Here is a 16,312-nt window from a genome sequence, read left to right as displayed (position 1 = left end):
ATGGAATCAAATTTTGGTTCGCTTCCAACTGTAATAGGGCATTGATCTACAGTGCAGTAATCTTTCTGCAAAATTTGAATATAGAATTAAAGTTTAAACACTTCCAAATTTCAGTGGATTTTTAGATCAGGAGTTTTGGTTCAGTTTATAATAACGATAAAGACCCTATGAAGATGAGGGAATCAGAATCTTTGATTTGCCCGTAATAAAGCACAGGAACTATTTGTAAAACTTAGATCTGAATCAGAATTTGGTTCCCTCTCTACTTTTGATGAAACCAGCTGATCACTTTGATTTCAATGACAGCTTGATCTGGCCCTTTAAGAGATTTCAAAATGAAACCTTTGGCCTCGCTGAAATGAAGCATAGGAGGTTCAAGATACTCTCATGATCTGGCCCTTTAAAAGATTTCAAAATGAAACCTTTGGACTCACGGAAACGAAGCACAGGAGGTTCAAGATACTGTCCTCGTGTGTTTGCACAACTCAAGTTAAACAACGGTATATCTACTTGCTCTAATTACAAAATACCACACCCACAATAATGCAATAAGATTTGGCTGCAATCGTCACACGATTCAAACAAGACACTAGTTTGTGACCTGAGACTGCTGAGCTGCAAGGTCTGTTTCTTTAACACAGCTCAAAACAGGACTTAGCCTCCCGTGTGAACCAGCAGGAAAGAGATTTTGGGGAACCAAAAGTGCATTTGCCTTTTATATTTCTTACAGTCAGTTCCATTTTATCAGATCCAAGTTGCAGTGATGAGTTTGCAGCTATTTGAACCTTCTTATAAAACTCTATTAGAAATACAACCATATTGAGAAATCCATTACCATAGCTGCATTACTTATGGTGCTGAAAGAACTTCAATTGTAATATAAATGGGCCATGACTTTACGCACCTCTTCTAAAGAAGTTCTTTTGTTGGCTTGGCCAAAAACCAACATTTATCCCTCTGTTTCTTTGAGGTTCCATGCAACTCAGTCTGGGAACTCTTGTTAGAGCATGCAGATGCCACAGTGGGGGATTGACTCTGATCTCTGGCTTGCCTTCTCTGCTCCCGTTGTTTTGTAAGCCCTCTAGTCATCATAATCCTCCAGTCTTCATGAAACCTGAATTTCTGATGTAAAAAAGCCCCAAACATCTTAGAACAGTGCAGAACCTTGAGGCCCTCCTAATGTATTGTGAAATACAGAAACTTGGCTTTTATCCCCTTGTTCTGCATATCACCGTTGAGTGCAAGGCACACTTATGGTGCTATAAAAGCATAAAGAATCATTGCACATACTGTGATTTTCCCTCTGCTCTCATTCAAGTCAATAGGAGAACTCCTATTGGGTTGGGAGGGAGCAGAAATGGGCCTTGTATATACTAAGCACTGGGTCTTGGTGAATAGGCATGGTGAAGGAGAAATGTGTTAGGTTAGGAGGGCATAGAGAGCCACAAATCAAGTTTTTAATGGAAATTGTCCTTGGCTGAGCTAAGGTTTATTGTAATCCATGTGGCGGTCACACTGTAATAAATACTGGACTTTTTTAATCCATATTTTGTCTTGTAGGGTTTTTGGTTTTTGGTTTTTATAATTTACTGCCAACTGTGTCCGACTTAACTACAACTGATTTCTAATTCCTTAATTTGATGGCAAAAATATTGCCTTGGACTAAATACTGAATACTAAAATACTGAGGACCCTATTTGAAATCAGAAAAGTTATATTAGTTACCCATACTTAGAGTTGGGTGTTCCCTATACTATCATATATCCCTCAACACAAATGGGTCTCTTGGCTTATACACCCAATCTTGAACATGAAGTTCTTCGATGACAAAAGTTATTTTTCCCTACGCTTATTCTTTCAGCTTACTATGGGTTCTGTTTCCACAATGAATAAGACAACAATGGTCTGTCCTTTCCTGAATGGCAACAGTGAAGAAAATCCAGAAAACCAAACTGACACCACCTGGACTCCTCCCAACTTGCCCAGTAAATGCACATGGACAGCAGAGACACCCAGCTCTGAGTCACCTCATTCTTGTATGCCCTTGTAAGTAACTGCTTGTGTTAGCTGGGTTCTGAATACAGAAAATCTAGTGTCACCTGAAGTTATGCCTCATGGATCCACTCGAATATGCATAGTCAGATTCAACATTTTAAGCAATGGTTTATATTGGTAATATTTTCTCCCCAAAGGATCCTTCAGGTTCTAATATTAATTGTCCATGCAGTACTGCCCTTCCTGTCTTTAACATCACAGAAGGATGCAGCTGACTCACAGTCCAGCTCTGCATGCTCAAGTGCACATACAGAGGGCTACATAGTCAAAAACGTCATTTGGAGAATCAGGTTTTCAGAGGTTGAATTAAACTGGAATTTGAAATGCTCAGCGCTGCTGCAAATCAGGCCCCTAGGGGGCTGAAGTTAGGAACCAGAAAGCTAAGGTACTCATAATTAGCAGGTGCTTTGGAAGACTGCAACTATTAGGTACTATTGCTTTTTTAAACTACTGCTCTTTATAGCATTGTTAATGCACAAAGAACATTGACTAAGCAAGCAGTTCTGCCACCTTCCTCGCAGAGGGTGGTACTGTTCTGTAGGACTGATCATTAGTATTGTAAGGCAATACAGGAGAAAGAATTGCTAATACTTTGTGGTCCTACAGCAAAACACTTTACCAATGTTAATTAACTAGGCATTAACCCCATTGTATTGTATCCACTCTTCTCAGATGGGGAAACTGTCACACACAGAGGCACAGAAGAAGCCATTTTCACAAAAGGTGTCTGGTAGAGGTAGAAAATGAATCCAAATCTCCCTAGTCCAGTACCATGAGCACAATACTGCTCTTCCCCTCATACTAGATGACCTTTCCTCTCATAGTGATGTAGCACTACAGAACAAACTAAACTGGTGGCTCTCTAAATATCCTGCAAGCCAAGCCAAGTCAATCTATATAAATAAGGGTTGCCCTATATATTTCAGGATGACTACCAGTCTCCAAGTCTAAATGAACAACAAGTGGACCTAAGAACAAGGGTAGAGTCTGTGTAATATTGGAAGTAATCAGACAAGGAAGCTTTTTCTGTTCTCGAAGTAGAAAGTCAATTAAATGTAGGAAAGGCTCTAGTAAACACCACTATTAGCTGGGTCAAAACTGAAAGACCTGGACCCATCTCTCTCTATAGCAGGTCTGAACTGAAGCCCCTAAACACAAACTTTCCAAAACTTTGAGGAAGAGAGTACTTGAATTTTGAAGCAGTGTCCAGTTCTAATTGCTTTCCACAGTACTTCTATGGACAATGTGCCCTCAGACAACCATCTGATTTGACTGCTTAATAGGAGAAGCAATTACCTGTTCCTGTTTGACATCTGCAGCAACCCCCTATAACACAGCTCAGTTTTGAGCCAATACTTGTGCAAAGAAAGTGGCACAAAGCAGTTTTTAAATGAGAAGTTACAATAACTTCTGTAACTTTATTATCCAACGTTGGTTTCCCAGCAGGGCCTCTCTTTATCTATGAATAAGGTTGTTAAGTTTTACAGAGTAGATTGCCAGTTCAATAGCCAGTAGACAGAATCCAGCAGCAGTCTCTTTTATAGGGTTCACATGACACTCCATTCTGTCCAGGCCACCCTGCAATGGTGTATCTGAGCAATGAGGTAGCAAAACAAACTATTGTTTCTTATATTGCCCCTGAAATTTTGCTAGTGCTCTTCCTTCCTACTGTACTATAAGGTCAGCACCCTCCTTCCCACTTGAAACTTAAAACATGGGTGACTACTGAGATATTCTGAGTGATTTAGAAAGGACTCTGTTTCACCCTCTCTAGTGTTTATAATGTATTTAACCACCTACATGCATCAAGCTTTTCTCCTGACTGGAGCATGCTCTCTGTGGTCAGTCACTGTGACAGGCTCATGTCCCACTTAGCAAGGTGCTGGTATCCCGATGGCCAGTCTGTGGGAGAATCAGCTGGCACCATGTGGCCAGAAGAAGCCCTGCCAGTTTGTCTGATGCCTAAAGGCTCCAGGTATGAAAGGAGCCCAGAAGCTGAACCATAGGGGGAGAAGAGAAAGCAGTGGCAGCAGAACTGGAAGCTCTCGCTGCAGCTGGAGCAGAGTCAGCATGCCCCTGTCAAGGGATCGCAGCTGGAGAAGCAGCACCTGCCCATCCCATAGCTGGAGCATCCAGGGAGGGCTTGACCTGCCTCCTAGGAACTGGAGACTTCCCTAGGAGCAGAATCACTTGGCAACACTGACCCGGCGCATGGGAGAAGCAGTCTAGGAATGCACGGGTCAGCTGGGGTTGGGACAGAGCATCCCAGTGGGCATGGCCAGGGCCCATGTCAGGGACAACCCTGCTTGGGAGTTCTTCCATCCACCTCACCCTGCCTGTGTGACTACAGAACCAGAGCCTCCCAGTTAAGAGGTACTAGAATCATGAGTTGCATAAGCATAAAGAAATGCTTAATGGGATATTATGGTACGCGGCCAGGTGCTAGCCAGCCCAAGTCATAGGTTCAATCCAGGGATACCTGCAATGTGGCAGATATTGTTTGGTTGCTCATTTTGTTAGCCCATGAGGCTGTGGTCATACTCCTACAGGCAGCTGTCAGACCAGACCTGAATGTAGAAACAGTGCCACCTTCATCACACCAGGATAGCATTGAGGCTGATCTGTACCACTTGGGCGGAAAGGGGTGGGGTGCAGGAGAGAAGGAGCCCCACGGAAAAAGTGCCAATAGAGCCACCTGGGGTCCGAGGGAAACCATTGAACACCTCTAGGTAAAACCTCAGACAAGAAGTTGTGGAGGGTGAGTAGGCAAAACCAAACAGGTAGAGCATGCTGTCGATGGTATGGCGATTGTGGGCCTGCCACATTTGGTGCATTGGGCAGGAAACAAGGTGACCCATGAACCGATCAGCCATGGATGAGATGGGGGCCATGAGACCAGACGAAACCTGGCAGTAAACATAGAGGATGATCCTGCAACTGCTACAGGAACTTACACAGGCAAAATCTGGGAAAATGCTGGCCCATGGCGCCTTGTTCTCCTGCCAGCAGAACTGGGCAGAATAACTGGCTAAGGTCCAAGTGGCAGGAGGCAGTAGTCATAAAGTTTTCTGGATGACCTGGATGGTTGAGAAGGATGACCCAGAGACCTACTTAGATTCATTTGAATGCCTGGTGACAGTGGCAGGCTGGGACATGAGCTGGTGGGCTCCCCAGCTTGGGCCACTACTAACAGGGTGGGTCCAAGCCACCTATTGCACATTTTCCTGCACTGAGCCCTTGGACTATCAGACAGTTAAAGATGCCATTTTATATCACCTGGAAATTTCTCCCAAACACTACAGGCAGAAGTTTCGGGCCAAAAGAGGCAAAGAACAGTGGCAACCAACTGCTGAAGGATATGGGAAGCCAGAGGAGTCATGCATTGGATAATCACGCTGGAGGGCTGTGTCATACACAAAGCTTGGAAGCAAATTCCCCACAAACTCCATGAGGCCATCAAGGTAGAGCTGGGGAAAATGCTAGAGAAAGGGATAATCTGGGAATCCAGGAGCCAGCAGCACAGTCTTCTAGTCATATTGCCCAAGGAAGATGGGGCTCTGCGCATATGCATAGACTTCAGGAAATTGAATGTGGTAGCCAGGTTTGATGTGTTCCCAATGCCAAGCATAGAGGAGATGCTAGAAAAGGTAGGACAGTCCCAATTTATCTCCATACTTGATATGACAAAAGGGTACCGGCAAATACCCATGGCAGCAATACAGCAGGAAAAAACTGCCTTTGGCACACTGTGGGTTCTGTTCAAGTTCTGGTGTATGATGTTCAGCCTCCACAGTGTGGCTGCCATGTCCCAAAGACTCATGGACCGCCTCTTAGTGCTCCAACAAGTGTACGCCTCGGCTTCCAGGTGGGGCAGGGTCAGATATGCCTGGTGAAAGATGAAGTCAGGGCCATATGCTGCTTTGAACAGCCGAAGATGGAAGAGCAAATCTGCTCCTTCTTGGGACTCACCAGTTATTATCAGAAGTTTATTTTGCAGTTTTCAGAAATAACCATGCCATTAACAGATTTAAACCAAGGCCACCTCCCAAACAAGATTCAGTGGACACCTAATGCACAAAGGGCATTCAAACAAACCAAGCTAGCCTGGTGCCAGAGCCCTGTGTTATACACTCCTGATTTTAATTGCCCCTTTATTTTACAGACAGATACCTCTGGGATTGCAGTAGGGGCAGTCTTGACACAGGGTAAGGACTCAGAGGAGTAGCCAATAGTGTATGAGAGTCATAAATTGCTCCTGCCTGAACACCAATAATCTACTACTGAGTGGGAATGCCTGGCCATCAAATGGGCTGTGGAGTTGTTTAGCTACTACCTACCGGGCAGACTGTTTATGCTGGTGACAGATCATTCCCCCCTAAGGTGGCTCTCATCAGTAAAAATGAACAACACTTGGATTGGTAGGTGTTAGTGTTGCAACCCTTTATTTCACAGTATGGCACTGGCCTGGAAGGAAAAATGTGTTTGCAGATTTTCTTTCCTGCCAGCACGAGGAGGAGGAAGTACTGCATGAACCTGCAGGCTCCAGTTCGGATCTTGAGTCAAGGAGAAGCACACCAATTGGACGCAGCCTGGCAATCGATCAGATGGAGGAGTGTGTGACAGGCTCACACCCCACTTACCCTGGCACCAGTGTCCTGCTGGTCGGTCTGTGGGAGGATCAGTCAGCACCACATGGCCAGAAGAAGTCCCGCTGGTTGGTCCGACACCTGGAAGCCCAGGGCATAAAACGAATCAAGGAGCTGAACCACAGCAGGGAGAAAAGAGAGCACCAGCAGCAGAACTGGATGCTCTCCCTGTGGTCAGAGCAGAGCCACTGTGTCCTTGTCAAGGGATTGCAGCCAGAGAAAAAGTACCTGCCAGTCCCATAGCTGGAGCACCTAGAACAGGGGGACTTCCCCGAGAGCAGAATCACCTGGTGAGACCTGAGGACACTGAGACCAACTCAGCACAAGGGAGAAGTTCAGGAATGCACAGGTCAGCTGGGGTTGGGATAGTGTCCCAGTGGGCACTGCCAGGGCCCACAGCAGGGAAGTCCCCGCTCGGAAATTCTTCCATCCCCCTCACCCCACCTGCGTGACTGCAGAGTCAGAGCCTCCCAGTAGGGAGTTACCAGAATCATGAGTGTCGTGTTGGCATGAAGAAACACTCCACAGGACTTTACGGTATGTGGCCAGGTGCTAGCCGGCCCAAGGCACAGGTTCAATCCAGGGACACCTGCAATGTGAGACCACGAGTGCACCGGGTGAACTCTGCCTCAAAAAGTTCCAAACACTGAGACGAAGCACTGGGCACAACGGGCATCATTGCCCTGCCGACCGTGTCATCCCAGTTGTTTTAGTTTAAGTCTTGTTTGGTTGCCCATTTTGTTAGCCCATGAGGCTGTGGCCATACTTCTTCAGGGAGCTGTCAGACAAAGCCTGAATGCGGGAACACTGGCACCTTCATCACTCCAGGATACCATCAAAGCTGATCCATACCACTTGAGCTCAAAAGGGTGGAGTGTAGGGGAAGAGGAGTCCCACAGAAGAAGTGCCAACGGAGTCACCCAGGGCCCAAGGGAGATCACTGAACGACATCTTCAGGTAAAACCCAGGCAACAAGTCATGGTGGGCAAGTAGACCTCAGTGTGACAAAACCAAACAGGCAGAGCACGCCATTGATGGTGCAGTGATCGTGAGCCTGCCGCAATCACACATAAGCAAGACAACTCATATCAAGTACTGAAAGTTCATGATTGTGATTCATCCCTAGAATGGGGAGATAGACACTCGCAATAAAAACCTTCAGTTTAATTTTGAATAACAAATTTGAGGAAATTTTTTTTGCATCTTTGGCCATATTACTACCCCACTGAAGTCAACTGAAGTTGTTAGCTTCACTGGGTTTTGGATCCAGGTAAATTATTGAGTCATGGTAAGCAGCTGTCCAACAGGGGTCACTGTAAAACCAGTATGTGGTTGACACTTGGACCAAAGGAAAAAATGTAATCTCTGTGTTATCCACTCCAAACCTGTTTTATCCTCTGAATAATTTTTGAGATATAGATGCTTTCCTCTTTTGACAAATGACCACCTTAGGCACAGACTCCAGTTATCCTCATTGCAACTTTATTCCTGTGCCTCTTGAAATCAAGAGAGAAGAAACCTGTTATTTTGGTCATGCTTTGGAAAGCATGAAAGAAGGTGTGTATATATGGCTTTAAATAAATCAGTGTGTATATAATCTACACATCACACAGATGGACTGCCTTAGTCACCAGGCAGCCCTGGGCATCTCCGCTAGCCCATGGATTACTTGGGTTCAGGTTTGAGATTATGATAATAAATGAGAAGTGTGCCTGTCTGACTGCAATGCAGTGGAAGGTGAAAAAATCCAGCTTGTTATCCTGCTCAGAGAAAAACACTCTGGCATTCAAGTGGGGAAAATATCTTAGCAGTGCCTTGAGAGGTGGGTGCAATAAACAGCCCTTCAATAATATCTTTTTTCCCTTTGGAGGTTGAAAGTTTCAAGAACATATGCTCCCAATATACTTAGCAAAAAGCCATTTCAACCTGTGTGTTGAAATAAAAAGAAGTGTACTTCATTTGCTCAATAATGCATGAGTTCCACCAGTCGAAGAAGAGATAAACCCAGAAGGCCAAATTGTCCCAGTCTAACTGCGAGCACAGTTTAGTCATTTGTGAAAAGTCTATAGCTGTCTGCTATGTGGCAGGATTAATAGTTCTGTCAAGGTACAAGGCTTGCAAGCAAAGAGGTTGCACATCTTGCAAACGACAAGGTTGATGCTTCTTATTGGACCAGCAAATGGAGGCACACACAGGATTCATTTGCATTTCAGAGACTGAACTCTGGATCTGGTTTACTGACATGCATACACTTATTGCAAGTTAACTGTCAGACTGAGACTGATGTTATACATACATGACTCTCCAGCTAATACTCTGCACCTCTACAGGTGAGAGACAAAGTCTGGTCTGGATTTAGTTATTTGACAAGGGTTCACATTCTCTGAAACTTTGCATCCTGTGGACAGCAATCCATGGCAGTGTTTTTCACTTTTAGCACCCGGTAGCATGAGGATTTCCAATAATTCCTTTTTGAATATCCTAAGTATCAAAGCTGACATTGTCTTTAAACCCAGGCATCCTTTAGTAAAGACACAGCCCCAGTGTAGACTTAAGTTGGCTAGAGGCAGCCTCACACCTAATGAACAAGGTTACTAATTTTCTACTTTCCATTGGTTTCCTTCTCCTCTCTCTTGCAAGCCAGTGACTAGGGGATGGGGAACATTTTACAATATGTATGCACCACTTTTGTTTCAGGAAAGGCAAAAAAAAGCAGAAGCAGACTCCAACAGATGGGCTAGGATATCTGGATCCAGATAACTCCTCTCCCAAAGGACATGGCGATATGCTGCCAAACATTTAACAGGGGTTCTGCTGAAGTCTGTAGCCTCCACGAATGGTATATATGACATGTCATGGGTCAAATGGTTTCACATAGTAGGAAAATCCATGAATGTTTCCACTATTACCGTGGCCCAGTATTTCATGACTTACTGTGCTTGCCAGGCACATAGTAGTGCTTCTGGTTAGCTGCCTTACATGGAAGCTACTCCTCACAGTGACAGCAGTAGCGGTAGGAGCTAGCTGGCAGTGGCAACAGAGAAGAGCATGCCCCTTCCCTTATAGACCAAGGCAGTGCATTGAAGAATGGAATTTCCTTGAGCTCTTGAGGTGGGTAGGACTTCCCTTCTTGCTTGAAGTTTCCACTTGTGTGTGCGGGGCTGGACCCTAACTTGTGCTGCCAGAGGACTCACACTTGTGCTGACTGAGCAACAGCTAGCTCAGAAACAGCTGAAAATTGCTGACAGTCAGTCAGTCTCAATGCTTCTGGGTGGGCCTGCAAAACAGGTGTAGTGCAGGCTTTTTTTTTATTGCCTAGGACATAAAATCCTGATTCTTGCTCACCAGTCTGATGTGTCTTTGAATAAACTTGGCTTATGTTCTGTTCGGAGAGGACACACTTTAGAACAGACTAGTAATGTAACTAGTTACGTTATGTGAAAAATGTGAGGAGTGGAAGATGGGAGAGGACAGAAGTCTTTTGGAGTCTCCCAACCTTCTGCTGTGGCAGGATGCTCATTCTTTTAATGCTAGTCATTGGTTTACTGGTTTAAATTTGCAAAGCTAATTTCACAAGAAAAAGGGACTAACTGATTACAAAACCAAAAGTGAGATTCTCCTTCACAGGGCCAATAAGCTAGCTCCATTAACAACTTGCTTTTCTAAATTCTTTCCAGGGTATCAGTGCATGCACAACTATGCAGATTTGAGCTAAGGGGTAAGGAGATGGTCAAAACAGTAAAAAAGACATGCTTGATTTTGAATGGGTGACACTTTCCCCATTCCTCTCTCCCTACTAATCATATTGCAGAAGAAGCAAAAATGCAGTCATTTCTTAAATGGTAGCAAGATTTTCTTATGGTTTTCATATGGTTCTGCTATGCCCACATGGCGTCCATAGAATGGAGACATCCACTCTTTTCTGTCACAACCTCTCATCACCATTAGGAATTTAGGCAATCAACATGGTCCTGTCCTTCTGGTATCAAAATCTCCCTCAGTTCTCTACTCCTCAGGATCTGGAGTCTATCTTTCTAATTTTGTTCTGGTTTACATTTCAGTTGTACTTGGATGATTGTCATTGTCTTCAGTATATGCATATTTTTTCTCTCTCACTAACTCAGGCCAGAAGAAACAAAGATCCTGCCAAACATTTTGAAGAAGGTTGGCCACACTCCTATGGTTCAAATCAACAAGATTGGAAAGTCCTATGGGCTCAAGTGTGAGCTCTGTGAGTATTGTCCTTCCTCTACTCTTCAATTTTTCCAAAGAGTAACGTCAGGGGGGGTCCACTGACTGGGGGTGTAAGTGTCACAGCTGGAAACTATGGATTCTATGGTTTTATTCTGGAAGGGAGAGGCTGTTTGGATTTTTCTAATAACGTCATATGTGTTGGGAATGCTTAGTATTTTTCAGAATTAAGCCCATAATGAGAAGCAGCAGTGTCACAGGCCCTGTGACAGCTGTTTGTAAAGAATTCCTGCTTCTATTCCATTGCAGGGGCTGGAGGGGATGAGAAAACAGTGGTAAAGAAGCCATCCACATCATGCAAGTGCCCATTACTGTAGTATCTGAGCACCTCACTATCCTTAACATATTTCTTTTCACTACATCCCTGGGCAGTATGCCTGTGTGAGTCGGCAGCGATCCGATCTGGCTTCGGATCTGGCTGCTTCGGATGGCCGTGATCCAATCTGGACCTCCAGACCGGGTTTCTGCCTCAATCCGGACGAATCGGCTCCGAAGCTTCGGAGCTGCCTCCGAGATCCAGCCATAGGGTATAATGGGGAATCAATGAAATATCTATAACTTTGTTGTTTTTTGTCCTATTTGGATGAAACATACAGGGATGGTAGCCTCTGCTGAGAGCATGACACCTGCTAAGTTTCAAGAAGATTGGTGCAGGGGTTTGGGGGAAACTGTACCCCAAATTCATGAAAGCAAAACTCATGTCATGGCTATTTGTTACACTACAGGGGGGAGAAAACTGCAGGGGCTGAGGCCCCTGGTGAGGCCACAAAGCCTGCCAAGTTCCAAGAAGATCGGTGCAGGGGTTTAGGGAAACTGTACCCCAAATTCTTGAAAGCACAACTCCTGTCATGTCTGTGTGTGCAAGGGTGGTAGCTCTCACTGAGGCCACAAAGCCTGCCAAGTTTCAAGGAGATAGGTGCAGGGGTTTGGGGGGAACTGCACCTCAAGCTGCAGACAAGCAAAACTTGTGACATGGGTGACACTGCAGGGTGTTAAGGCACAGCAGGGTGACAGCTGCAGAAATGCTGGGCCCTGCTGTGGCCACAACACCTGCCAGTTGTTGAGGAGATTGGTGCAGGGGGGTTTTGGGGCCCTGCACCCCTAGCTGCTGACAGACAAAACTCGTGGCATGGGTGCTTGCTGTGTCATCTTGGGGCAGTTGATTGTCTGTATTGATTCTTTCCTCTCCTTAGTCTGGTTTTGTAGGTGCTAACTGATGGCAATTAACTGGCTACATTAACTAGGTCCTGTGTATTGAGCTGGTCCCTGAGTGAATCATGATTGATTGGTAACTGGTAGCTTAGCAGCCAGACCTGCAGTAGTGTCTCCCATGCCCCAAGACAGACACAGTGGCACAAGCACCCATGTCATGAGTTTTGTCCATCAGCAGCTAGGGGTGCAGGGCCCCAGAACCTCTGCACCGATCTCCTCCACAGCTAGCAGGCTTTGTGGCCACAGCAGGGGCCACCATCCCTGCAGCTGTCACCCCGCTGCGCCTTAAACCTGCAGTGTCACCCATGGCACGAGTTTTGCTTTTCCACAGCTTGGGGGGCAGTTCCCCCTAAACCCCTGCACCAATCTTTCTGAAACTTGGCAGGCTTCATGCTCTCTGCAGAGTCTACCACCCCTGAAAATGTCATCCAAATGGACAAAAACCAACGAAGTTATAGATATTTTATTGTTTCCCCATTATACCCTATGGCCGGATCTCCAAGGCGGCTCCGAAGCACTTCAGGAAGCCTCACGAGGCCAGCACTTCGACCCGGACATGCTGCTTTGGACCCTGAAACGTCCGAAGTTTCTCCGGATCTGAAATTCTGTCCGAAGCTTCGCACAGCCCTACTGGGCAGTAGGAAAGTGCTGTTATCTCTCTTTCAGAGCTAGGGAATGGGGCTGGCTCTTAAAGACTAAAAGATCCAGCCCCACCAAGGTGCAAAACTTCCTTTAAATGCCTTAACCCCCACTGAAATCTGGTAGGGTTTAGATCACCTTGAGGTCAACCATATTTTTAGATCTGGCCCTATTAAGTGACTTGTCCCCAGTCACTTGCCATGGCTCTTGAAACCCTGTCTCCCAAGTCTAAGTCGCCTGAAGGTGGCAGCATCTCTCCTGCCTGCCATCTGCCTGTATAGTTTCTAGTGTCAGGTTGAACTAGCAGGCCTCCAGATGCTAATCTTACAGCTTTCAGATCTTTTAGACAGATCACTGAAAAATAAACAAGATCTTGATTAAAAATAATGCAAAGGGATGCCTTTTTGCAGTTTTTAACCATAAATTCATAATTTGCTCTTATGGAGAACACATATCAGCAGAGTCTCCCAATGCCTGAGGAAGGGTGTTTGTGCCCAAAAACTTGCAAAGAACTTTTCCCCAACTATTTAGTTGGTCTAATAAAAGATATCACGTCTACCCAAAGAACCTTGCCTGCCTAATTTGTTCTTACATTTCCTCATAACCAAAATGTGACTCATTATATAACTTACCATGGCAAGCTATTCATTTTAGTAACAACAACCTTCTGTCCTCCCAACCCACAACAGAGCAGCCAGACTCGCATTCAAAATACTGACAGTTTTTCCAAGAATAACACAGTTGGTGACAGGTCAGGTTATTTCCCCAGGGGCTTTAGGTGTATATCCCACACTCTTCTAAATCAATGCAGGCAAGTATAATGAGGACCTATGACAACAAACCAGAAGTCAGAAGCCCATATTGAACTAAGCTTGGATTTGGGTGATGATGATCCTCCCTGCTAATACATTTTAAGTAGCTGTGTATGTGCTGTTTCTCAGGGAAGAGGGGGAGCTCCTGATCCCAAGCGGTAGGGACATTGGCAGCTTTGGTAGAAATATATGAATGTTGGGGTGTGCCTAGAGGGGGCTGGGGTAGTTGAGTGCACAGTGGGATACATGGAGTTGGTAGAGGCTGCAGGATGTGGGAGTGCTGAGATTTGGGTGGGAGGAGCTATGTGGATGTGTTCAGGGGAGATCCAGGGCCTTTCTCTTCTGTCCTGTCCAGCTGCTGCTCCTCTCTTCTGACTGCTCCTGCATCATGCAGGTCCAGCAGAGGGAGCAGTGAGGCTGGTTACGCAGCAGATGCTGCAGCAGCTCTCCGCTGCCAGGTACAGCCACTGTGGAGGCTCCTTTAGGCTTGCAGCCTGCAGGGCCAGGGCTGGCAGAGGCATGTGTAATGCAAAATTTCTTACGTCGAACAGCCCTGTAAGGGCGCTCTAAGGGGTGTTTGGCACAGAAAGAACTCAGGAACAATTCTGCTCCTTGCAGCACTATACCTACACTCCTGGCGGCCCTAGGCAAACTTTTAGTATCGGGCCTCCCTTTGCCAGAGATGATGATAATAATAATTGGACAACAGGAAAAAAATTATAATTTTCAAGCCCCCTAACTGTCCATGCCCTGGATGGCCATGTCTGGGTCTGGCACCTTGTCAATGAAACATGCTGGAGGTGTGTGCCAGGCTTGCTGGATCTGGGCCAGGATGTATTGTTTGGCTTCCTCAACCCTGTAGCATTGCTCAAGCTTTGAGGAGCCCCATGGCCTCTGTGATTACATTTACCGTTGGGACTCCTCTCAAGCACCCACAGGCACTCCCTATGGAAATGCAACACATATTAGCCAGGTTCATCCATCAAATGTTGGCTATGTGATTAAATACGTATAAAGACAAGTAGACTAACATTGGGCTTTTAAGCTTGTGGAGTGAGCCAGGTTTTCCAGCAGGAGCAGAAGTTTCTCACCCCTGCAGAGTGTACCTCTGGCTTTCTCCTCATGAGGTGTGGTAGTAAAAGGATAATAGTCCTTTTATTATCAGAATAAGCTCTAAGCTCCTTCTTTTCATCATCTTTAAGCTAGTTTGTGATCTGCAGAGGTTGGATCCAGTTGTCTTCCTGTTTATGAGCACTGAGGCTGGGCAGCACTTCTTTCACTGTGATGCACACTTTGTTCCCTTTTCTCTGTCTATTTTGGGCACACTTATGGCCTACAGCATCAGTGCACTTGACCATTTTTAACATAAGTATTTTTCCTCACACTGCCACCATGAGGGAGGGCAGTGCTATTATTTCCATTTCACAGGTGAGGAACTGAGGCCCAGAGAGACTGGCCCAGGCACATGCATGAATTCTGTGGCAGAGCAAAAGATTCCAGGATGCCCCATGAACAGTTTTAAAATGTCCTCAATATAACATAGGCACAGTACCACAAATGACAACAAGGCACTGCCGGACTGTTGTAGTTGTTTTGAAATGGGAGGAGGTGTCATATAGATAGATTTGCTCATCTCTAGACCTATGTCTTGTAGGTACATATTGAAATCGTTTTTATTCTTTTATTTCTTTCCTATAATATTCATAGCTCGGGAGGAGGCAGCTGCTGCCAATCCGGTGCCTGTTCTAAGTTAGCTGGTGCTCCATTTGCCCACTCCTGGCCTGTCCCTTAAAATGAGCTGCTCTTTTCTGTGAATTTAGCCTTTTAATTTTGCTTCTTCATTTAGCCAGGTTATGTACTTCTCTTGGATGGAGTCCTCTTTTTGGCAGAGTTGGGATATGTGATGCTGTTAGTTTTATTCTATGAGCCAAATACATTGCATTATCTCTGATTGCAATGGGATTTTGTTTTTGTTTTTTTGAGTGCACAGCTGAGTTATTATTTCTGTGTGAAAGTCAGGGAGGGTCTTTTTTCCCCTTAGTGATAGGAGAGCTATGTATTTCCCTGAGGGTTAGTCTAAAAAGTGATATTAATCCAGATTAGTTTGTATACTCCATATACACTAATTAATGATATCAAACCCAAAACCAATCTGTACCACTTTCTTATGCTGGGTTATAGTACTTCTCTTGCTACTCACTGTCACACAGCTCTGTATGTTTTCAAATGTTCTGTATAACATTCTGGGTAAATATCCCATGGTGCAGTGTTTTACTGCTCAGTTTTATCCCTTCTGATATTTTTCTTGTGGCACATTGTTTGGTAAAACCTACAGAAATCTGGAATTTGGGATTGAAATTTATTATTATTACTACTATTAGTAATCATAATTAATTATGCAATTAGTAGCACTTATGACTTATTACTATTTGCATCACAAGCAGGTCCAGGAAGGTGATCTTTCCCCTCTATGTGGCTTTGGTCAGGCCGCAGTTGGAGTACTGCATCCAGTTCTGGGCGCCGCACTTCAGGAGGGATGTGGCTAGCATTGAGAGGGTCCAGAGGAGCGCCACTCGCATGATCAGGGGGCAGCAGGGCAGGCCCTACAAGGAGAAGCTAAAGGGCCTGAATCTATTCAACCTCCACAAGAGAAGGCTGAGGGGGGATCTGGTGGCCAATTACAAACTCACCGGGGGA

The 16,312-nt window shown here is 45.3% G+C and overlaps 1 protein-coding gene across 1 annotated transcript in view; it reads left to right on the top strand.

Annotated features, from left to right (window-relative positions):
* The first annotated feature begins 1,810 nt into the window (after positions 1 to 1,810).
* Positions 1,811 to 16,312, top strand: part of LOC102382178 (cystathionine beta-synthase-like) — a 40,585-nt gene continuing 26,083 nt past the window's right edge. Inside the window, exons 1-2 of the mRNA XM_025214556.1 lie at positions 1,811 to 2,046; positions 10,826 to 10,932. Of these exons, the coding sequence (XP_025070341.1) occupies positions 1,811 to 2,046; positions 10,826 to 10,932 (343 nt within the window). The remainder of the gene's footprint in view (positions 2,047 to 10,825; positions 10,933 to 16,312) is intronic.

The sequence above is a fragment of the Alligator sinensis genome, unplaced genomic scaffold, assembly GCF_000455745.1.
Source record: "Alligator sinensis unplaced genomic scaffold, ASM45574v1 scaffold643_2, whole genome shotgun sequence".
Classification (NCBI taxonomy): Eukaryota; Metazoa; Chordata; order Crocodylia; family Alligatoridae; genus Alligator; species Alligator sinensis.
Note: the sequence above shows the minus strand (reverse complement) of the source record. Positions and strands in the feature narration are given on the sequence as shown.